At 43.8% G+C, this 23,644-nt stretch overlaps 1 protein-coding gene and 1 long non-coding RNA gene across 6 annotated transcripts in view; both read right to left on the bottom strand.

Moving 5' to 3' along the window:
- Window positions 1-2,563: 2,563 nt before the first annotated feature.
- On the bottom strand, window positions 2,564-6,382 carry LOC125129771 (uncharacterized). Its single transcript, XR_007135539.1, has 2 exons — window positions 4,448-6,382; window positions 2,564-4,054 (listed from the first exon to the last, which is right to left on the bottom strand). It is a non-coding gene; the product is annotated as an uncharacterized LOC125129771 (long non-coding RNA).
- A 695-nt stretch (window positions 6,383-7,077) lies between these two features.
- The window catches only part of NOTCH2 (notch receptor 2), a 195,426-nt gene continuing 178,859 nt past the window's right edge, over window positions 7,078-23,644 (bottom strand). For 4 of the 5 annotated variants that reach the window (XM_047784857.1, XM_047784860.1, XM_047784859.1 and 1 more), the window contains 12 exons: window positions 23,028-23,264; window positions 20,525-20,637; window positions 18,804-19,309; window positions 17,095-17,442; window positions 16,086-16,228; window positions 15,676-15,886; window positions 14,876-14,972; window positions 13,242-13,410; window positions 12,305-12,606; window positions 11,372-11,519; window positions 10,620-10,717; window positions 7,078-9,680 (listed from right to left, as the gene is read on the bottom strand). In XM_047784857.1, the coding sequence (XP_047640813.1) occupies window positions 8,292-9,680; window positions 10,620-10,717; window positions 11,372-11,519; window positions 12,305-12,606; window positions 13,242-13,410; window positions 14,876-14,972; window positions 15,676-15,886; window positions 16,086-16,228; window positions 17,095-17,442; window positions 18,804-19,309; window positions 20,525-20,637; window positions 23,028-23,264 (3,761 nt within the window). In that variant the 3' untranslated portion in view covers window positions 7,078-8,291. Of the gene's footprint in view, window positions 9,681-10,619; window positions 10,718-11,371; window positions 11,520-12,304; window positions 12,607-13,241; window positions 13,411-14,875; window positions 14,973-15,675; window positions 15,887-16,085; window positions 16,229-17,094; window positions 17,443-18,803; window positions 19,310-20,524; window positions 20,638-23,027; window positions 23,265-23,644 lie in introns of those variants that run through there. The other variant, XM_047784861.1, reaches the window with a different exon arrangement.

The raw sequence follows: 23,644 nt of genomic DNA, 5'->3' as shown, positions 1-23,644 counted from the left end.
TACTTCTTCTTTTCCAATTTGGATTCCTTTTATTTCCTTTTCTTCTCTGATTGCCATCGCTAGAACTTCCAAGACTATGTTGAATAATACTGGTAAAAGAGAATATCCTTGTCTTGTTCCTGATCTTAGTGTAAATACTTTCAGTTTTTCACCATTGAGAATGATGTTAGTTGTGGGTTTGTCATAAATTGCTTTTATTACATTGAGGTTGTTCCCCTCTATGCCCACTCTCTGGAGAGTTTTTATCAGGAATGGGTATTGAATTTTGTCAAAAGCTTTTACTGCATCTGTTGAGATGATCATATAGTTTTTATCTTTCAGTTTTTTGATGTGGTGTATCAAACTGATTGATTTGTGATACTGAAGAATCCTTGCATCCCTGAGATAAATCCTACTTGATCATGGTGTATGATCTTTTTAATGTGTATTTGTATGCAGTTTGCTAATATTTTGTTCCTTAACAAAATATGGCATCTATGTCCATCAGTGATAAATTGACCTGTAATTTTCTTTTTTTGTGGTATCTTTGTCTGATTGCGGTATCAGGGTAATGGTGGCTTCTTATAATGAGCTTGGTTGAACCCATATTGTCATGGATACTTAGACAGATTTGTTTCCACTGAGCCACAGAGGGAACTCTAAGAGTAGCACCTTTTAACTCCAAAAGTTTAAAAGGTATTCTTCCTGTTTTGGAGTGCCAGCATGGTCCTCTATTGATGTCCCTTAGTCAAACCATGAGGAGCACTCCAGTAAGTCAAATAAAGATGGACTCACTGATGCTTTTTGCTACAGAGAAAATTGCACACTAAGGGGAAATGTGGTTTCTAAGTGTGTGTTAGGAAGGGTTTGTCATGGGATTTGTACTTGTTCTAGGTGTTATTGAGATAGGCTAAAATTGAGTATCTTAATGAATTTTATCAGAGTTATAGGCGTGATCAGATATATTCATTTTTTTTGCTTATTTAAAATATTTTTATTGAAGAACACTTGATTTTAAAACTGTGTTAGCTTCAATTGTATAACAAAGTGATTCAGTTATATTAAGTCAGACAGAGAAGGACAAATACTATATATCGCTTATAAATGGAATCTAAAAAACAACCTGAAGAATCTAAATACATAACAGAAACAGATATATTCATGAGTTTAACTAGCAGGTAGGAAGAATAGGAAACTAAAGCTTTAATTGATAGAGCAGCAATGAGTTCAAGAGTGAAGATCTTTGTTAATATTTGCAATTAGTAATTATTTTAACAGTTATTGCTGTTGGGTAAGTGTGTGTGCGTATGCGTGTGTGTGTGTGTGTGTTTGCTACTTAAATATGCTCTTCTCTTCAATTGCATACCCAAATTGGGTTTGGTTTATAAACCTATGAATTAATTTTATATTGTTTTGTTTACTGAATTTCTCATGGTTTAGGGTAGGTTTTTAGTAAGCTTTCTTGGGTCGTCCAGGTATATAGACTTATTAACCTCAGATTAATACTGCCTCTTCCTCCTTTCCAATTTTTACATGTAAAATCTTGCAATAATCGCAGTAACAAGATTCTGATGTGACATGATTACTGGTTGGTGTCCATCCTTTGCCAAGTCCACATTCTTAAAACCTTTTCCAGGAGTGAAGGGAAAGTGATGAAGGGAAAGGAGAGAAGGAGAAAGACAGAAACATGAGATAATTCCACCACAGAGAGGCTGAAGCTGGGTCCCTACATCCTAGTATTTGTTGGCTTAAATTGTTTGCCATAGGCATAAGAAGCAGGTGATGATTTACACAATGAGGAATTTACAAATCCTAATCTAACTACAGAACCCAGGCTCAACCTCAACACATTTACGCTGAGCCAACCAAGTGACACCAGGTAGTGCCAAATAGCAGTTGGGACCCAGACAAGTATGGATTATCCAGCTGGACTGCAGAAACTCCTACTTGGCAGGCCAACAGCTAGCCTGCCTTGCTCACATAATTTTGCAATTCTGTAGTCCCACAATTTACAACTGAATTTGAAACTGTATTTGCTTCGTGGATCACCAATTGCAAATAACAATGTTATTAAGCATAAAATAATCTCCACACATTAAATTTCTGAAAACAAGTAAATGGAAAAGGAAGGAGGGAGGAAGAAAGGGAGGAGAATGGAATTAGGGGAATATGAGTCTTACCTATATTACCTCATTTTTGGACATTTGAAACAAATACGATAAAATACTAATGTCTGATAATTTTATAACAAAATTATATATTATTGTACATTATAACACTTACAATATTAGATGTTTATACATTTCTGAAAGTATTGTAGAAACATTTTATTGAAGTGTAATTCGCATTAATAAAATTCATAAATCTTAAGTAAATTTTACATGAGATTTTATGTTTGTATACACTCATGAAATCACCACCAAAGTCAAGGTATTTTCAGACTCCAGAAAGATTTTTCTTGCCTCCTTCTCAGACAAGAACCCTTTTCCAGAAGAGTACCCACTATTCAGATCTTTATTTATCAACTGTTTGTTTTTCTGACTTACTGTATTTTTTAGTGTCCAGCCTATTTTGCTCAGCATTATTCAGGGACCCCTCTTCATATTGTTGCATGTTGTTTTTTTTTTTATTTCTGTGTAGTATTCCACAGAACGACAGCACTATCATTTTATCCATCCTATTGCTAATGACTTTCTTTGGTTTGGGTGGTCAGAGACAAGGTGGTGAAGAGATACAGTAGTCGATCAGGAAAAGTCAGGATTATGAATATATAATTCTTTTACTTCTTGTAAAAGAATTCTATGTGCTTCTTGTTCTCACATATCAAACTTCAGCAGAAGTTTTTTAGAAATGCAATCATTGGTGGAAAAAAGTTTTGGATAATGCTGTGCTTGCGCCCTAGTCTCTTCCTTTCTCCACCAGGATCTCTGCCTCAGGAAGCCGACCTGTACCTAAGGATCAATTCCAACCAACTCTTGTATTTTCAGACCTCCACTTGGATTCAGCAAAGAGGGTCCAGGGTGGAAGTGTGGCGGGGATGAAATCATGGTGTTCATTCCCTGGCTTCCTTCCCCCGGCGGAACCCACAACTCTCCTTGAGCTAATGTGTTCTACAGGACTCCCTCCTTCCAGTTTTTAGTAACCTCTCCCTGCCTTCATCCCTTTGGACCAGGGAGAGCTTATAGCTGCTGATGCTAACTAGGACTTGCTATACCATCCCTTAGTGTTCCCCTACATCTCACACACACTTCATAATTGGTTGTGGTAGTGATGGAAGATAATATAAGAATGTATATATGTGTATGACTGGGTCACTTTGCTGTACAGCAGAAATTGGCACAACATTAAATCAACTATACTTTAATTTAAAAATTAAAAAAATAATTAGTTTTGGTAAATATGCCCTTCTTGAATTATGCTGAGTTTGCCCACACTCTGCAATAGGGACTAGGCTGGTACAAATGTTTTAAATGCATTTTGTTACAGTCCGTTTCAAAAGAAGGAAAAGTTATATTCACTCTCTGTTTCACACCCATTCACACATCTGCAAACACATATACTTCACATGTACCACCTCTCTTCAGGACTTTTGCAAGCAACTGGGTCATATTTCATTTTAAAAATACTGTCACCAAATGAGGTGAATGACCCAACCATCACACAGCAAGCCTGAGGCAGTGTTTAGTGGGATAACTTGGAAGCAGGCAGTAACAGGCTTGCAGTCTGCCTACTCACGGACAGAGTGTGGACATTGACAGTTCTATTATCAAGTTCTGAGAAAAGAACTTGCCCCCCTCCTTGGGCCTTTTAGCTGCATGACAGGGAAGCCCAGACCGTGGCCAAGTCTATTGTTCCAGCTGTGTGATGTGGCAGCCCTTGGCCTCCAGCCCTGCTCTCCCTTCTCGCATGTCATGCCTGGGAAAGACCTGGATAGTCCCTGCAGTTCATGCACTAGTTTTCTATGCTTGCCATTGCAGGGGTAGGATGATAGGCAGATCAGATCCACTGCAGTAGGTTTCCATGGAGCCAGTTGCCATTGCCATTGCCAGAGTCTGAAAAGCTCTGAGAAGCCAGCCTGCAGAGAACCAGACTTGCATGAGACATTTCTTAGCTCTCAAATGCATTTTCTTTTTACAACATTTAAAAACCCAAGATAAAAGCTCAAATATGTTTTACATAAAATTATAACACTCTCAGGATAACCAATATATGATACCAATTGTTTAAAATGCTATTTATAGCATCAATGTCAAATATTTGTGTTCAGACTTCTCACTGATTGACTTTACAAGTGTATGAATGAACTTGCTACCATATATATGCAAAATAATATTTTATAGCTGTATATTTTAACTCTATACAAAATTTAATGACAAGTAGTATTGGAAACTAATGATTTACTTAACAGCACCATTGCTTTCGTTAGTTATATCCCAAATCTCAACTCTGACTTTAGCAAACACTCTACATTTTCCTTGGGAGGCACTTTATCCTGAGCAGTTGTCCATGTCACCAGTTAGTACACAGAAAGTAACTCGATCTTGTGATGCTTCTTATTTGACAGGAACTTTTTCCTCGAAAGTATTTATTTATTTTCTGCCTGGAAAAAGAAAAAAAGAAGACTAGTGCTAGGCTATGTGGGATTCAGAATGAAAATAAAATGTTTTCTCTTAGCAAATCATGACATCATGAGGTAAATCACTGCAAGACCAGGGATGCAAGAATGGCAAATAAAAACTGCAGTGCCACTGAGCTTGACATGTAACTTTTTTATTTTGTGATAAAAATGCTTTCTTATAAATTTTGTCTTAACTACTTTTAGAATGACACTTTGAAAATTAAAAACTGTGCATTTTCCTCGCTATGTATATAGTTAGGAATATGCAGTCATCTTATTGGTTATTGGGTTTCTCATACAAACAGATACCATATCACTTTTAAGAGAAATGTACACAAAGAAGCCACAAACAGAAGAAGTACCACAAAGAAGTACCAAACAGTTATGACTGGGAGCCTCAGGGCATATAAACTTGTCCTCTCAAACAGTTATCATACATTCAGTATATTAGTTAAGGCCAAAATCCCTAAACCACCTGCCAACAAAATTACTCCTTTGGTTCTTTTCTATGCAAGAATTATGAACTAGCAAATTTAAGAATAAGATGATATAATGGACTTGTGCATCACAGCTGATTGCTTACATAAAATCTTTAATTCTCAGTCTCTTTCCCTCAAACCTCTCTCTTCCTCACCACTATGTAAGTCAGAAAATGATGCTTAACAGAAGACAAATAAAATATATATATATATCCCCAAAGGCAGACAGAAGTGGAATTAAAGGAAAAATTTATAAAGATAAAACAAAAATGTGGGAGGCACAGAGGGTGACCTGTACCTGACATAAAAGATGTGTTCCATACAAACTTAATCTCCAATTCAGAACCCAGATAAAGGGATTTTTCCATCTTACCTTCTCTCTTACTAGATACTATACAACTCAAGGATTCTTACAATCTAAGTGATTGATAAATGCTTGAAAGGCAGTGTCTTCCTCCTCATCACTGAGGCTCGTTCGTGGTCTCTAATGGAAGCTTTCATATTCATGTCCCCCCAACCCAAAGAATCCCAAAGAGGAACAAGCAAGTTAGGCCTGCAGTGTGCTTGCAGATGGAGGCTATAAGGGATGGAGCTCCTGGCCAGAGGCTGACACTTTCAGGAAGAGGGGCTAGAATGGGATGACAGAAAAGTGTAGAAGTGGTGGGGTGCACAGTGGTCCATGTAGATGGGTTCTCCCGGTCTGTGAATCAACAAATGGGTCCAGGGATAGTCGGTCACCATTTAGAATGATAAAATAACTCACATTACAAAAGGGGCTGGTAGAGTTGCCACGTGAGAGAATAAAATACAGAATGAACAAAAATCTGCTTAAATAGGGAAGAACTAATTATTTTTTAGTTCAACTTGGACAGGACTGAAAAACCCTTCGTAGATGTCCATGTTAACGGACACACAGGGTTTCCATGTGAAGCCAGACAAAGCCACACACAGACAAAATAAATCAGGTAAATGGGAGGAAGTGATAAAAACTCCCAGGCAAGGCAGGAATGAAGACCATCATCGAAGCCAACACAGAGCAGGCAGACCACCTACTAACATCTGCAAAATGCTCCCAGCAGAACTAATTTTCCATGTGTCATGACATCATAGCACCAGGCAGAAGGGACCAGTGTGGAGAAAGGACCAGTTATTAGCTGACTCTGGAAGAGGAAGAACAACTATTTTCCCCTTATTTCTTTTTTGTTTTGCCTTGTCTTTTTAGGGCCGCACCCATGGCATATGGAGGTTCCCAGGTTAGGGGTCTAATGGGAGCTGTAGCTGTCGGCCTACACCAGAACCACAGCAATGCAGGATCCAAGCCATGTCTGCGACCTACACCACAGCTCATGGCAACACCAGATCCTTAACCCACTGAGTTAGGCCTGGGATCGAACTCGCAACCTCTGGTTCCTAGATTCGTTAACCACTGAGCCACGACGGGAACTCCATATTTTTCCCCTATCTCAAGTGTTTGCTAGAATGTGTCTTTCCTTGACAGAGGGTCCAAAAAGTTGCCAAGACCACACATACAGGAAGCAGACTCAGGTGAGATGCAATCTCAATCTGAACATGAGGAAGACAAGACATGAGAATGACTGTCATGGTCCATTACCTAGGTGACTGTATGAAAGAAAAATGCCCCTGATAAGTGTCTATACTAGCTGCCCAATAGGGAATCTCATGACTGAAAGGAAAATCAATGGTAGCAAAAGATAGCAAAGGCTACTGCATAGTTCTGCCCTTCCTGGCCTTCTTATAAGGGTGGCTTAGGTCCTAGAAAACTAGGCTGACGTTCTCTTTCCCACACTTGAACATAGAAAACACAGGTGTTTAGTGAGAACTTGTTGAGTGCATCTGCAATTGGACCACAGAGCATGGAGGGAACACAGGCGAAGGGGCCTGGAATCAGAAGGAACATCAGGAAGTAGAGACTATGACCATCTGACAACAGAAAGACAACTGCCACAGGGGCCCTTGAGTGGAGGAAATTTCAGTTCTAAACGGCAAGGGAGTATCATTTCAGATATTTTCTTCTGTGATGATACATGGAGGGGAAGGCTCAACAGCTAAGACAATCTTCCTCTGCTGGGTGCCTGAGTGAAGCAGGCAGAGGTTCTCATACCTGGGAACAAATATGTTTCCCACAGGCAATCAATGGAATGCTTGGCAGGGACCTGTTAGCAGGTAACCACTTCCTGCATGAGTTAGCTTATCTCTTCGTCATTCCAACATTCCAAACCTTTTGTTTTGTTTTGTTTTGTTTTGTTTTTTAAATGGGGTCATATTATTTACTCTGCCAAGAATAAACCTTACACACTTACTAGGCCCCAAAATGGAACAACAACAGATTCTAACTCTTCTTCCTGGGAAGTTTTGTAGGAACCTTGTATGCAGGCAAGAGAATTTAGGTGCAGCCTCTTGAAGGGGCTTCTGGTCCCCTAAATGGGTTCAAAGAAAAATATTTTGCTCCCCTTCTTCTTCTAGGAATGCTATTAAGTAGGAGAATGCACTATGTCCATTTTCTAAAGAAATATACTTGAAAGGTTTCTGCTGAGAACCATAAAAGTAAACCCTGTGAGATTTCTAGGGACACTGGGAAAATAGGAAAGGGAAAGGAGGCTGCAGGTGCTTTCCAGAGCAGGAATGATTAAAAGCACAAAAGTCTTGCCCTATAACATGCAGGTGGGGTTCCAGCCACAGAGAGGTGCAACAATTAAAAGCACCAGGTGAAGTCAAAGACTTTCCAAAGATGAGAAGATGAGATAGTTCCACTTGGGCAGAATTCCAGGGCACAATTCCCAATAGGATTCTACTGCAGAATCTTCTCATGGATATGGCAGAAGCCCCCAGGGCTGAACATGCAGTCCAAGCTGCAAGAATGTCTGAGCTTTGTCAGGCATCCATCTTATTCTTCATATTGAAGAGAGGAAACATGGTCCCAAGTCTTATATTCATCTTGCAATTCCATGACCTTGGGCTTGATGGGCAAGAAATTACAAGGAGCCTTGTCCCTCCCTCTCCAAAACCCTGCAGATACACAGTGAAGCTAGTAAAATTGCTTCCTTTGCATCATCTACAAGTTAAGAGCCTCTCCTCGCTCCTGCCTCCAGAAGCTGGTGCCAGAGATTTCTTCATTTCTCTCCCGGATGACCTTCATTTGTTCCTCAGCAGCATTTACAATAAGAGTTCTGACCCTACGCTGGAGGCAGACTCTTTCATGCATAAACCTGCATGTTGCCGCGTGGTGGCTCAGACATGTGTGTCCCAGGTCCCCGCTGACCTCCTCCAGCACCCCCGGGAGTAGGGCTGGTGGTCACATCTGACCAGTCAGAAGCAGAGTGGGGTGATGAACTTGACCACTGGTCAGGAGACTCTGGGGATGGTGTCAGATAGGGATGCTCGCCCTGGAGGTGGCCACTGTGACTGGGCGTTCTTTCAGCAGCATTGGAGGAAGCATAGCTATGCTGTGAAGGTGGTGTGGGGTACTTGCCCACAGAGGCTGGAAAGGGATGATAGGCTGGGAGAATGGTCTGAGCAACCTGCCCATCCTGCTGGGGCATCATGCCAGTGGGAAAAGCCATACTGGGCAAACGAGCCATTTCTGGAATCTGATACATAGTGGGCAGATTGCCTGCAACAGCTGGAGGGCAGTTGGATGGAGGCTGGGCAGCCCCAGCCGGTTGGGCAATGCTGCCTTTGGGGATTAGCTGGAAAGTCACAATGGGGGGCAAGGGCTCTCGAGAGGTGGTTAAATGCTTCCCTTCAGGCGGCCTGCTCTGAGGAGTTATGCCAGGGTGGGTGCCCTCAGCTGGAGCCAGGACCATACTAAACATCTCATTGTACTGGGTCTCATTCACCTCCACGCGGTTCATCCAGTCTGCTGGGACAGTGACTGGATGTAGCCTACCCAAGCTCCCGGCACTGCTGCTGCCTGGGGGAACAATGTGGTGGTGGGACAGCAGCTGGCTCACTGAGGGAAGCACAGTGCTGGTCCCATGGGCCAAGGGCTGCATCTCATGAAGGTTAGAGAAGGACAGTGCATGCTGTGCATGGACTGGGGCAGGGGGCGCAGCAGGGGCCAACATAGGGTTGGGTGAGGCCTGTAAGATTCCAGGAGATGTGATCATTGGAGAGGATGTGGTATCAGAAACATAAGTGTGAGGAGATTCTAGGGAATCGACAGGGGAGAGAGTCACTGAGCTCTCAGACAGCTGGCCCTTGTCACTCAGAGACTTCTTCCTCCTATTCCCCTTGGCATCCTTGCCCTCCTTGGCCAGGTTAGGGAGACTAGTGGGCACAGCATTCTTGGCATTGGGCCGTCTAGACTTCTTGCCCATCGGGGTGTGCTTCAGACTGAGAAAAGATCTGTTTGGCCCACAGATGACAGGTGAGAGAGCAGAAGTCAGCACAGTGCCTGGAGGGCTCGGTGTCACATTGTACTCGTCCAAGAGGCGCACAATGTCGTGGTGCATGCGGTCCCGAGCCACATCCCGGGGAAGACGATCCATGTGGTCTGTGATGTCCCGATTGGCAAAATGGTCCAATAGGATCTTGGCTGCTTCATAGCTCCCCTCCCGGGCAGCAAGAAACAGAGGTGTCTCTTCCTACAGAAAAGGCCCACAGAGAGCACATTTTAGTAACACTCTTGAGAATACAGACAGCAGTGTTTCTTGATCTTTTTGTTATCATCCCTTTAGACATTTTTCCTGTCTTCCTGCATGAAATTTTAATTTACACAAATAAAGTGTATATCTGACACTAAACTGAATGAATATCTGTGCTTTATATATAGAAAGAATAAGATTACTTTACCCCTCCCCAATAACCAATTTTGCCCCACTGAGGGTTTTATCTCAGAGACTTAGTGGGGAATGTGTGAAATAAAGCATGTCCCTGAGCCAGAGGTTCACTTAAAAGAGCACTGAGCCTATCAAACCAGGGTGAACATTAGGAATAACACTTAGAGACAAGAAAGCTAAGAGGGGAAGAACATAAAGCATGTACAGAACTGGAAAAAAGAGGGAAAGTAAAAGAAAGAAGAGACAAAACATGAGGGAAAGAGCTAAAATAAGGAAAAAGAGGAAATGAATGCAAGAAGATAAGATGGGCAAGAGAGGTGAAGCATGACAGAAAACTAAGAGAAAGAAACGCAAACAGGAAAACATCATGGTGCCCAAGGAGAGGGAAAAAAAGCAGTAGGGAAACAAACAAGAAGAAAGATGTCAAAAGGAAGTGAGTATGAACAGAACAAAGATGAGGAAAAAAGGAATGTCAAAGAAAAGAAAGGTGGCAAAGGCTACACCAAGGTTACTGGCAGTCAGCCTGGTGCAGACTGAGTATAACTGAGCAGGCAGAAGGCTCCATCTTGACACATCCCTGGATAAGCCCAATACAAGTCCTCAAGCTTCTTGAACCAAGTTCCCATCCAACCTGCTTCCATCTTTGCCTGTCCTTATCACGAGAGGAGTGATAGGAGAAAAGGGAAGGCCTTATCACCAGAAGCCTTGCTATGCCTGCCCTCCAGCTCAGAGCCCAGACTCTACCTTGTTGTCCTGCATATCTCGGTTGGCCCCGTTTTTTAACAGCAAAAGGGTTGCCTCCACATTATTCACAGCAGCTGCCCAGTGAAGAGCAGATTTTCCTGCAGGGAAAAAATTTTTTTATAAGCAGACAGAGTAGAGGACACGTCCTACTCTCACTATAGAGAAGCACCATGACTTATACAAGGAAACCTTGAACTTTTCAGCAGCAGGATGCTAGTTCTCTCTGGGGACCCACGGAAAAAACCTAAGTATTATCTTCATTTTCCCCTATTCTAGAAATAGTACAGTACAGGCTGCTAGCCTTCAGAAGACTGCTAAGTAAAAGGATGATCTGTCTATGGTGTGATATTATTACGTGGCAGAATCTACCCTGTCACACACAGAAGACAATAACCTGTTTATTGATTACATGCCAGAATGTACATTTAGGGTATCTCACAACCTCCACCCCCACAATGAAGTCAGCTCTCTTATCCTCATATCAAAAGTGGGTAGGCCTTCGAACCTATATAGGCAAACCTTCACACACCCGCTTTGAGATCAAGAACCCTCACTAAAAATCCCTCCCCTGCTTCATCTATGGACCCCCTGCTGGCTCAGATCTCTGAGCTCAGTATGGTAAAAGGTAGAATGAATGAATGAATCTTCAGTGGGTTCAGGTCTGAGACAGCTCTTTAAGGATCACGTAAGAATTTTCCTCCTGAGAAGCTTGTTTGCAGGTAGGAATCTGAATCCCTGCTTCTCATCCCTACCATGATCATCCACTGCATTCACATCTGCTTGGCAGTTGATCAATTCTGCCACCATTCCTTCCACAGCTAGGCGGGCAGCCAGAATCAGGGGTGTAGTACCATCATTCATCCTGGCATCTAGATCAGTTACTCGGTTGCGGATCAATATCTAGAATATGAGAAAGTACAGAAGAGAGTCACCTGGATAAAAAAATAATGAAGCTAAAATAAGAAATAAGAGCATCAGAACTGAGGCTACACTGTAAGTTCCTCGAAGGCAGGGAATGTCTTATTATCTTTGTGCCCAAGGCTCTACCATGGTCAATCAATAAATATTTGTTGAATGAATGAAGGAAGGAAGGAATAGGGGATGAATGAATACACAAAGAAACAGGTGCTCAAGAGACAAGGGCTATGCAAGGTAATGTACTTCTGCTTTCTAAAGAAAGAAGTGGGATGTTGGAAAATACCACAACCTCACTTAGAGTGTACAGGTTAAGATGATACAGAGTGCTTCCAACTTCCTCATAAGAGTAAAATTAATAGGGCATCAGGTGTATACTGTGAACTCACGTCAAGAAAACCACCAAGAAGCAGCTGGAAACCCATACAGTCAGATAAATCTAGAGGGAGAAGCTGACACTACTCAGAGGCTTCATAACAGGTATCACTCCCATCTGATCTGTTCATTTGAGAGGTATTTTTGCCACATTAAAAACAAAACAAAACAGCAATTAACAAAAGGAAGACTGCTGTTGGCTCTATCACTACCTAGTTGTATATAGTCAGGCCTCTGCCTGCTTCCCTTTTCTTGCTTTCCCATCCAGCAAGCATGATCCTATCTTCTGCCTTATTCTCTCAAAGAATTATTGAACAAATGCAATGGGATATCAAATGCCTTAATAAAGGTAAATTAGAGCTCCATAAGGAACCAACCCTTCACATGTTCTTTACCTGGAAGACACCCTGGGCATCAGCAGCCACTGCGGCATGGAGAGGGCAGCGGCCCATGTTGTCCTGGGCATTGGCATCTGCACCTGCATCCAGGAGACGTTTGGCAGCATCAGCCCTCGAGTAGCGGGCTGCAAGGTGCAGGGCCATCTCACCAGTCCGGTCTGTCTGGGCCTGGAGGCTAGCACCCTGGTAGACCAAGTCTGTGATGATGTTGGCCGAAGAGTCCTCTGCATCTTCATCTTCATCACTCATATCTGAGCTGCCTCCTCGGAGAGAAGCCAGCATCAGTGGGGTGCACCCATCTAGAGGAAAAGAAAATTCCACAAGTATTCAAAGAAGAGGAGGACATTAATGTTCAATTAACCCTATTGTTGGAACAGTTTGAGTAAAATTATTCTTTTGAAAAAACCTCTGTGCTTCTCATGGTGACCGGCAATTAGTTTTACATTTGCCACTGACTTTTCCTTCATAAGTCAGTGGCAAATGTGACAGCTCCTTGATGTAAAGGGGAGCTATCCTCTAAGTTAAATAAGCTTTTCTGTTCAAGTTTCTAAGTGCTATGCTATTTTAAATTGGACATTTAAAAAATACCCACTATGAATAAACTATAGGCACTAAGGTATGAACTAAACTAATTCCCAATCCCTCTGTTTTGGGATATTATTTTTCTGTCCTACTGAAGTCTGTCCCATGTAATCAGCCTATTTGTTGTCTAGCCTGCTGTAGTTGAAGCAATATGAAATCCTTCCCTCTCTTCTCACATACATTCGTAATTTCTGCAAGCCTGTGTTCTTTAAGCATTCATTTCCTCCAGGTGATTTTTAGTCTGTGAAGTCAGAAGGGAGTACATCACCAAGTGAGGCAAACACAGGGGAAATGAGGTGGAACCAAGGGCAGGCACGCTGGAGAGAAAGAGGGAGGGCTTGCAGGTGCTGACCTGGGCCACGGACATTCACATCCAGCACATCCACCTCCTGCTCTGCCTGCGGAGGAGTGAGAGCCAACGACGGTGTCCTGCGGATATCTGCAGCTTCAAGGTGCTGCTGCGTCCATGGTCGCCGATCAATGGGATCATCTTCTTCTGAGAGTAAAGCCTCATCTTCAGCCTGAAAGAAGAGAACTCTCCCTACCAATGTGGCCCACCCCCAGGAACTGCAGACAAGACTCTGGAGCTAGCCCAGAGTCTCCCACCACTTGAAATCTCCCACCCAGTTTTCTCTCTCCTCCCACCTAACCATCTACATCATTATCCACTTTGGCTTCCCGCTGCTCTTGTCATGTGGTTCCAGTTCCCCTCTTGTGCATCATCTGTACAACTCTCTTAACCTCCCCATTCCACACTCCCCATCCCACACTCTAGGCTTCGGCTTCAAAATGTCACTTCTATTACCTACCTAACATGCCATCTATAGATCCCCAAAGCACCGTTTTCCTGCTACTCAGCTCTTTCCTGTGTTGTTCCCTCAGGCTGCCATCATCTCTCCCAATTTTCTGTTTGACTAACACTTACCTACCCTTTAAAGAGAAAGTAGACTTTAATTCCTCTTGTTGGTCCTAAAGAGCACGCTCTGCTCCCTCTACTGAACTGACCGTGTGTTAGGTACTCACACGGCACTATATGCAGTCCCCACTGCTATCTGCAAGGTCCTCAGAACAGGGAACAAGCCTTGAGCAAGGATGCCTCCTGCACCCTGCACTCAACCCAGTGTCCAGCATAGAGCAAGCACTCAGGAAGTATTTGTTGAATAATTACTAGTATAATTTTAAAATCAGCAGCCCCTTATCGAATATATAGTATATGACAGAAAACAAGTAAGGCAATTTACATGCATCACTGTATTTAAGCCTCACAACAATTCATAGAGGAAAGAATTAGTATTATTATTATCCCTATCTTAAGTACAAAGAGGTTAAGCAATGTGCCAAGCTACTAGGTGCCAGTTTTGGACTTGAGTGCAGCTCTGAACATAGCTTAAGCAAAGCTCTTAACCATTATGGTGTACTGCATACCTGTACTCCTCAAGCCGATTTAGAATATTCATGGGATGCATGCATATCCCAGCCCTGTATATCTATGGGTGAATGGTTTCCTTTTTCATGTCAGACTCGGCTCACCATACCCTTACAAACCATATAGAAATATGGCTTCAGTTTCTAGAGTTCAAGATGCGAAGCCTCTCAACTCAGTGGTCATTGGCTTTCTTCCACTGAGTAATTCCACTTTCTCTTCCAGAAGAGGTGGCCAGAGGGTACAGGAGAGATCTAGCCATGAAGGAAATGGCTATTTATACTCTACTGTCCTTATTCAAGTACCATCAACATGACACTCGAGGAAGGAAGCACGTTTGTTTTATTATTTTTAAAGAGTTCTTTTGAAAAAACTTACATGGGTAACACAAGGCCAGCAACGACATAAAGATTCCTGCCTTTTGAGACAACCTAGACTAGCCATTGCTTGGGTAATGTGTAAAGACTGCCACCCTTATTGCCTCATCTGTGACACTCTAGATACCAAAGGACAGAAATATGAAATGTGAACAGATAATGGTGGTTCTACTACGGCCAGCTTACCTTGGCTTTCTTTGGCTGGGGCCCCTCATCATCGACCCAGTGTTCACTTGTTCCAGAACCAATTAGGTTCGCCTCAGAGACTTGCACTGAGAGATTTCTGATATGACAGAATTATGAAGGTGTGAAACAAGAGCAAAGGTTACATCATAAGCTAACATGGAAGTTTTCGATACTTTTTCTACCATGACACCCTCATGGCTGTACTCAGACTTTCAGGGGTCTTGGTCCAGGAAAAATGGGAAATACTACATCCTATTGCCTGAGTAAATATCCTTTCCTTTCCCAGTAATCAAGAACTTACAACAAAAGTGTACCTCTTAATAGAAGTTGAGCATCTCTGTGATAATATGTAAAGAACTGAGGAATCCAGACTCTGTTATTTTAGAGTCACTCAGTTCACCTTCAGAATCATGGTCAAGTGTAATAACATGGCATGATAAGAGCTCAGAATTTTTTTTTTTCCTTTTAACGGCAGCATCTGTGGCATATGGAAGTTCCCAGCCTAGGGGTCAAATCAGAACTGCAGTTGCTGACCTATGCCACAGCCACAGCAATACCAGATCTTAGCCACATCTGTGACCTAGGCTGCAGTTTGTGGAAACGCTGGATCCTTAACCCATTGAGCAAGGCCAGGGATTGAACCTGCATCCATAGGGATACTATGTCGGGTTCTTAACCCACTGATCCATAATGGGAACCCCCAGAGCTCAGAATTTAAAATCATGATGCAATAAGACCTGCTTCTCCACTTATCCGTGCTTATCATTACTGTAAGTAGTAGCTTGTTGGCAAACACTTACTTCAGTCCTACAGCATCCTGTCCCACTGGCTCACGACGTTTGTGATTGCTGGAGTCACGGCGAAGGGTGAAACCTTCAGGCAGCCAGAGGGAGCCATGCTTACGCTTTCTTTTGGCCATAATAACCCCCAGCAGGATAATAAACAGGATAATGACAACAGCAACAGCAAGTAGATAGAGAAGCTGAGTGCGTTTGGGGGTCAGGGATTCACCTGAAAGTGCAGAGAGACAGGGAGAGTGTTGCATAAAACATCAACCTCTCAGTATTACCATTAAATTCCTTTAGAGAACAACTTCGACCTCACTGGCCCTGAGCAATAGAGCTACACATTGAAAACAGTGCCCTTTTCTCTCTGTCCCCAAGAGACACGTTTCTCCCTGTACTTTCCCCTTAATTCCAGTGGTACTTACTGACAACAGACACAAGAGGGTACGACAGGGTCCCCTGGATGGCGTGAGAAGCCAGAAGAGCTGCTGCTGCATCTGTGTTCTTAAAGCACTGGTCTGAATCTTGAACACACTGGCGGTTGTCAATTTCCAGAAATACCTGAGAGCTGTGGGATGCCCAGGGAAAAGAGGGAAAGGGGGAAATGGGGAGAAAACAGAAGGGTGTCAGTCCAGGAATCTGAGTTAGGGTTTCATGAGCCTTCTTCCTCACCCTCAGCCTCAGGCTCTCCACCCCTGGGATGCACCCTCCAGAAAGAACTTGGAAATTAAGATGTTGTCCGTTTAGATACTAAACACTAATTCTCACTTAGGGGATTGTTTTCACCTTCCTTGGTCTGGCTGAATCTCGGTGTTCTGATTTAGGCAACACAAGAGAAGGGAGAAGATGGGTGAAACTGGTCTTCAGTGCTCTCTTTGTGGGCTTCTTCTATCCCTTCCTATGTCCTCAGTGGTACACAGATTGTTCTAAACATACACCCCTGGCCCTTATTTTTGTTCCTTACTCTCCTTTGTCTTTGCAGCTATACATGAGCTAGCTATAGAGTTGAATGCTGGGAGATATGCAAACAAATAGTGGGATCTGAATGACAGAACAATTGAAGAGCAATGATCACCCATGTCAAGGAGACGTATAAATTGAAGGGCCTTGAAATGAAGGCCAGGACTGATACAAGGAGTAGTCATTACTAGGATTTAAGGCCACTCTGGCAAATGGCTAGAGATCCGAGCACTTGAGGAGGCCAACCTGACATCCTGCCTCCCACTTGCTCCAACCCACTTTTCTGGATCCCAAGATCAAGGCAAACTTCTAGCATTAAACATAAACACTGGGATCATGGGCTTGTGTTACTTGGTTGGCTAATCTATTTTCTGACCTTTCATTTTTATATGTTTAGTTATGACTTCTTCAGTGTATCAAAGTGCTCAGCTTGATAAAATTAAGCTTTAAGAAGTATAGAAACTGAAAACCTACCCGGCCACTTCCTGTTCTTGATCACCAGGAAGGGACCTGCGTGTCATTTTCTGCTTCTTCATGGCAGCTGACTTCTCCCCGTAGTAGGGGTAGACCATGAGGTCCCCCTGGGAGTCCCGTTTGATACGCAAGTTGGTGTGGAGCAGAGTGCCCAGTGCCCGCAAGAAGCTGCGAGCATCCTGGAGCAGCTGTTCAGGTGGCATCAGTACCACGATAACCAGGGTACCCTCTGCCAGGTTTTCTGGCCGGTCACCAGCACAGTCCAACCCATCCCAGCCACACTCCTCACTGTTGCATCCCTGGTCGCAATGGTTGTCTCGGAAGTGGTCTGCACAGTATTTGTCGTATCTGTGCAGGGGGAGGCAAAGGAAGAGAACAAGCAAAATAAGGGGCTCAGGCCAGACTGGAGCTCTATTTGGTTTTCCGCTTGGAACTAATGTGGATTTTCCTACCCACCTTCTATGGCTCAGATTAGATCCCCAATGTCCCATGAAGCCTTCAGTGACTCTCCTATCCCTGACTTCTTCAAGTATATATATAGTCTACCACCCTCAGTATCAGTGAGAGTGCCATGAATGAGAAATAAAACTGTGCTCACTACATTTATGAGCTCCCAGGCAACCTGCAATAGTACTAAGTCAGATCTGTAAACACATCTGAAACAAAATATCCACCTGGTTCATGTTTCCTCTATTTTTACATCCATTGCCCCAGGCTTTCAGGAGTAAAACATGACTCTAGAGGGTGCTTCCAGAAACTGGAGAGTAGCCCTGTACCATCAAGAGATGCTATGCAGAGGACCATGCTGATATGGTATATTTCTTGATTGAATTCCAGCTGCGGAAGGCAAGTGGAGAGCAGCATGTCCCACACAGGATACCAGATCTAATTTGAACCTTTGTACAGCATCTTTCAAACACTGGGAAAAGGAAACTGAATCCCAAAACCTACTGATGCAAAAACCATGTCATTGCCACTCTCATCTCCTCCCCAATCCCATCCTTTGAGAGTTACACCATCTAGTACAACTTGCCACCCCAGCTCAATAAGGAGATCAGGAGTCAGGAGTAGCTGCATGTGCTTGGCAAGTTCTTGAAACTTCCAGGTCCCAGGTCTCAGTGCCCTCACTCGTAGAAGACCATTAACAATGCCTATGCCTCAAAAATCTGTTGCAAATTAACTGAAGTTAAATGAGATGGCTAAATGGAAAGTTATTATGTGAACCACAAAGCTCCCTACAACTGCAACAATGAAGACCAGGAGAGCTACGCTGTCTGATCTAGTTCAAGCTTCCTGAAAAACCTAGATGGGGAAACCCAATCTTAGGGAAAGGAATGGGGTGAACAGAGAGAGGCACAGACCTTTCCATCCATCCTGCAGGCAGGGTACGTGAGAAGCTGCCTGAGAGTGGGGAACACCACTTCCAAAAGCTACTTCCCCCAGAAGGTTATGAGAGCAGCAGACGAGGAAGCAGAGATAGGCAGAGAGAGGGTGGTCGTGCAGTGTGCATTCCTGCACCTCTGTCAGCAAGGGAGAGCACAAGGTCGTGTGCGATGGGACAAGGCTGGCACCAAGAAGAGGGCCCCAGGGCACAGTCTGAAAAGCAGAGGCAGCTTGGCCTGAAGCACTGGAGTGGTTAGGAGCGAGAACAAGAAACCAAGGTGTGTTAGTGACAGTGTCCCTCAGCTCCAAGGACTATAGACGCTTACTTGCATGTCTTGCTATTTCCCTGGCATTCAAAGTTGTCAAACAGGCACTCGGCTGTGTTGCACAGCTCATCACACTGGTTGTTGATATAGTCCCAGCAGGGAAGTGGGGAGGTGCAGTTGGCCCAGGGGTTCTCCATGGTGAGGGAACAGTCTCCTCCATCCCACTGGCAGGCGTGGCTGTTGCAGGCCTCATCGCAGACGCCATCCCGAGCTTTGTCAGCACAATACTGGCTCAGACAGGTGGCAGGAGGGGCGCTGGGGGGTGCTGTGTAGAGTTCACAGTGGCTGCCCCAGAACGGTGGAGAACACTGGCAAGAGTAATACGGAGGCTGGCGCTGAGGGTAGCAGCTACCCCCATGCTGGCAGGGGCTACTGGCACAGCCTGACTCACAGTCCTGGGGGTTGGGGCAGAAGCAGCGGGGTCCCGAGGCTGTGTGCACACACTGTTCCCCTTTCTTGCACTTCACTTGTCCACAGCTGCTCTGGCATCTTGCCCCGGAGAATCCCTGGGGAAATCAGTGGACAAATGAGGATGGCAGGCCAACTCCTGTTTTCCCTCCCAGTCCTTTCTCTGCCGCACGTCTAGGGAGGTAAAGACTTTTCATTTGGCTAAGACCTCTCCTTGTAGCCTCCTCGACCAAGTTCTAGGAAGAGACCTTTTCAAGTCAATGCACAGGTCAAGGCTGACAGCTCCATAGGATGAATATAGAATTTTCTCACTCTAAGAGCTCACCTGTAAAAATGAAGTCCGCAGTTCATGGTAGGATAAAGGTCAGGCAACACCTTGTCTATTATCCTTTCCTAACCATTCTTAGGTCACTCATATAATGACTTGACAGAGGGAAAAACTCACTTAAGAGTATTAGGCATAAAATTTTTTTTCCTATGTCATTTTGTTCTTGAACTTCCTGCTCAGTCCAGGCCAAGATTACTGGACAAGTTTCCTTTTGGTCTCTCTCTACACGTCGTCATCTGTTTCAAGGACGTTTTAGCCTCTGGCAGTGGCAAAAGTGTTTGCACAAGGTTAAGCTTCCTCCTAGTTGAAGAAGCAGCTCCCAAATAGTCCCTGCCAAGGAATGTGAGCAGAGTGGCATTTCCAACCAACTCTGCACCATTCTGGGCAGCGAGACTATCCTCCAGCACAAGACTCAGAAGCCAGGACACTAGCCCTGTTTTCAAGGGAATATTCCACTGCCCTTGGTGCTTCTGAAGTTTGAGAGTCAGAGATCAGGGAGCTCACCGCTTCTCAGAGTATCTTCACAGTTCTAAGTGGAAAACTGAAACACTGTCTTCTAAAGAGGCCAACATGGAGAAACACGGCCCCTCTCCCCGAGTTCCTGTCACGGCTCATCGGAAATGAATCTGACTAGTATCCACGAGGACACAGGTTCGATCTCTGGCCTTGCTCAGTGGGTTGTAGATCTAGCCTTGCTGTGAGCTGTGGTGTGGGTCACAGATGTGGCGTGGATCTGGTGTTGCTGTGGCTGTGGCGTAGGCCGGTGGCTGTAGCTCTGATTCAACCCCTAGCCTGGGAACTTCCATATGCCAAGGGTGTGGCCTAAAAAGACAAAAAATAAAAAGAAAAGAAAAGAAACAAGAAATACGCTACCCCACCCTAAGAAAGTTCCCCCCAGAACTCAGAAACACCAGGTTTAATCTCAGCTTTGCCACAGACTATATGGAAGAAAGCATGCTCCTTAAATAGGCAACATGGCACTCACCGGGGGACAACGACAAATGAAACCATCAGGCATGTTGCTGGCCACAGCACAAGTCCCTCCATTCAGGCAGGGCATCTGGGGACACACATCGACGAAAGTTTCACAGTGACGACCTCAGGGCAGAAAATGAAAAGGGATTTTAAAAGGCAGAAGTGGTAACTGCAAGTTACTAAACTGAACACCACTGGGATGTAAGCTAGTCAAAGGATTGGAAAAGGAGCAAGCGTTATAAGAAATCAGTTCTAAGCCTAGGGGAACATGAGAGGATGAAGAAGGCATTCACTGGATCTCAACATGGTTGGCTCATCACTGACTCAGGAAAGTTTGCACATCTGTCTTGGCTACAGTAATGAGCATAAATGGCATATATGCCTGAACTGACTCACAAGACAAGATTGGTACAAAATATGACTCTAATCCCTCCAAAAAAGGGGGAAATTATACCTCAGCTTTTTTCTTTTTTTTAATGTCATTTCAGCTTCCATGAGTCAAAAGAAACATTTAGCAAAAGTGTTCACTGCATTCTGTTAACACTGTCTACTTCATAGGAGAGGCTGCTACAGGCCAATAAAGCTAAGTGGTGATTTGCAGTTTATAGTGAATTTTCATCTGAAATGTCTTTTCAATCATTTTCTAGCCTTTCTGTAACCTGACTGGCAGTGCTTTAAAACACAGCTTAATATTCCCAGAGGTAATCATCCCTAGGCACAGTTCTAAAGCAGAAGGCATCTTGAGCCCACTGTTCCATGACAAATCTGAGAAAATGAACTTATGGGGAGACATGGGGCAGTGCTGGGACCTGTTGGCAAAGAGCAGGATTCAGGACCCAACTGGCCATCAGGCATTTAGAAGAGCAGTGGCTTTAAAGATGAAATTCAAATAGCAATAATTTTGGCCAACCAGAATTATGAGTTAGGGGTTACAGATGTTTGTCTCTTCAAATCACAGCACCAGACAATAACAAAGAGCAGCCATCCCATGAGCATGGGGCTCAAGGATTGACGGTCCCTTAATATTCATCCCCTCATCCAGCCTCCCACCATAATTGCAATGAATGAGTCAAAGGAATTTGTTTATTCACAAGTGTGGAAAATGTAGAAATACTACTTCCTGGTTGTGGGACCCCAGTTCAAGGTGCTCTCTGTTCCTTTCTTTATCTGTTTCCATCTTTCTTTGTAGAGGAAGCCTCAGAGTTAATGAAGGGCACAGGAGCAAGCTCTGCTCCTCTGGCTTCCCAAGCACATTGTGGCCCATGTGAGACCACAGTCAGACTGCCTGTGTGCTTTCTGTCCAGCATTGCCTCAAAGGTACAATTACATCATATAATTATATTACGGATTATAACTCTTCGATACTGCACCTAGGCATCTTCCATATTCCAAACTCCATCCCATTTTTAATAAGGTTCCAAAGTTCTTAAAGGTAACAAATCTTTGAAATTGGAAGGAAGGATGTCTGGAGATAACAGGCAGAAGGTAGCAGAGTTCAACTTGCCAAATTATTAGTAAATAGACTACTGTAGATGCTTACCTGACTCTCAAAGGATACTCCTACAGCATAAGATTTGGAATGACCCCAGAAGGGCAAGACAGATTTTTGAGTATCTGATGATACTGTCACACTTAGACATAAACAACTACTTTAGTCCCCAAAGTCCCCAAGCTGCCCTTCCAGAAATAATGAGTAAGTGCCTATGATAAAGTCCCTATTCTTAGGCAGGACTTGATCATCTTTATGATTTGTAATGAAAAAAAAAAAAAAAAAAGAAGCTTGAGAAAAAACTGGGAGCTCAGCCAAGTCTTAATCTTAGTGCACAGGTCATATTTGTGACACTGAAGTTCTCCTATTCATACTCTCCTCATCAACCTAGTTTTGGTTAAACACACCCAAATTTGGACCTACTCTTTAAGTGTCCTAGAAGACCCTAAGCCTCTTTGGATCCAAGAGATGTGGAAAGGTGGCAGTGGCAGTGACTATCCAATAACTCAAGTCACTGCATGCCAAAGGAGGCAGGGTGACAAAACCAGAGTTAGATATAAGGTTCCTGAAAACAAGATGTTATTTTGCTCAGCTGAAAAGAGTTCTAAAGAAGGATGGTGGTGGTAGTGGCATAACAGTGTGAATACCCTCAATACCACCGAACTGTACACTTAAAAACGGTAAGGATGGTAAACTTTATGTATATTTTACCTCAATGTAAAAATGTTATTTTGCTCAACTACTCCCAAAATTCCATTTCTTTCTTTATATTTCTGCTACAATATGATATAATCAATGTATAAACAAAAGAGAAAGCATCTCTCAGGAAAAACAAAAAGGAGAGATTGACTGTAACATCCACGGAGCACAAACCTAAGAAAAAACTGGCTCTTGACTTAAGCTGCTCTAGTTTTATATGCCTGAGAAAAGCTTCACTTGGATCTGGGATATGACCCAAGGCCTCATTTCCTCACTAAAATCCCCCTTGGAGGCAGAGCGGCTGGGAGGCCAGGAAGGGGCTCACCGGTAAAGGCACTGCGGCAGACGCACAGGTAGTCATTGGTCAGCTGGATGCAGTCCAGGCTGCCCTCAGAGCTGCAGGGGTTGGAGAGGCACTCGTTGATGTCCCCCTCACACCGCTCTCCAGCAAAGCCTGGCAAGCAGCGACAACTGTAGCCCCCAATCCTATCCACACACTGGCCACCATTAAGGCAGTGGGGACCCCTGGCACAGTCATCAATGTTCTCTTCACAAAGCAGACCTGGAGGAAGGAGATGAGAGACAGAAAATTAGGACAATCCTTGGAACACTGCTTTCCAGCAAGAGGGAACACCTTTGCTGGCACCTTCACAATCAATCAGGTTACATTTCTGTCTGTGGTGGGACCTTTTACGTTGCAGAGGGCAAAACACACTCTTGATCTAGGACAAGACAAACTGCCATCCTCTTGGTCACCAGCAAGGACCGAGCAAAGGAAAGAACACGCGTAGGGCTTCATGGGCACTCCCCCCATGCAACCCAATGAAGCGGTCCCTTATGGAGTAGCTAGTGTTATTTTTTCTGTTGGAAAGATGAAGAAACAAACTGGAACTCATGAGATTCAGCAATGTTTCACTGAATTATTCATTTTAATTCAAAATA

Source organism: Phacochoerus africanus, chromosome 6 (genome assembly GCF_016906955.1).
Source record: "Phacochoerus africanus isolate WHEZ1 chromosome 6, ROS_Pafr_v1, whole genome shotgun sequence".
In the NCBI taxonomy this organism is placed as follows: Eukaryota; Metazoa; Chordata; class Mammalia; order Artiodactyla; family Suidae; genus Phacochoerus; species Phacochoerus africanus.
Note: the sequence above shows the minus strand (reverse complement) of the source record. Positions and strands in the feature narration are given on the sequence as shown.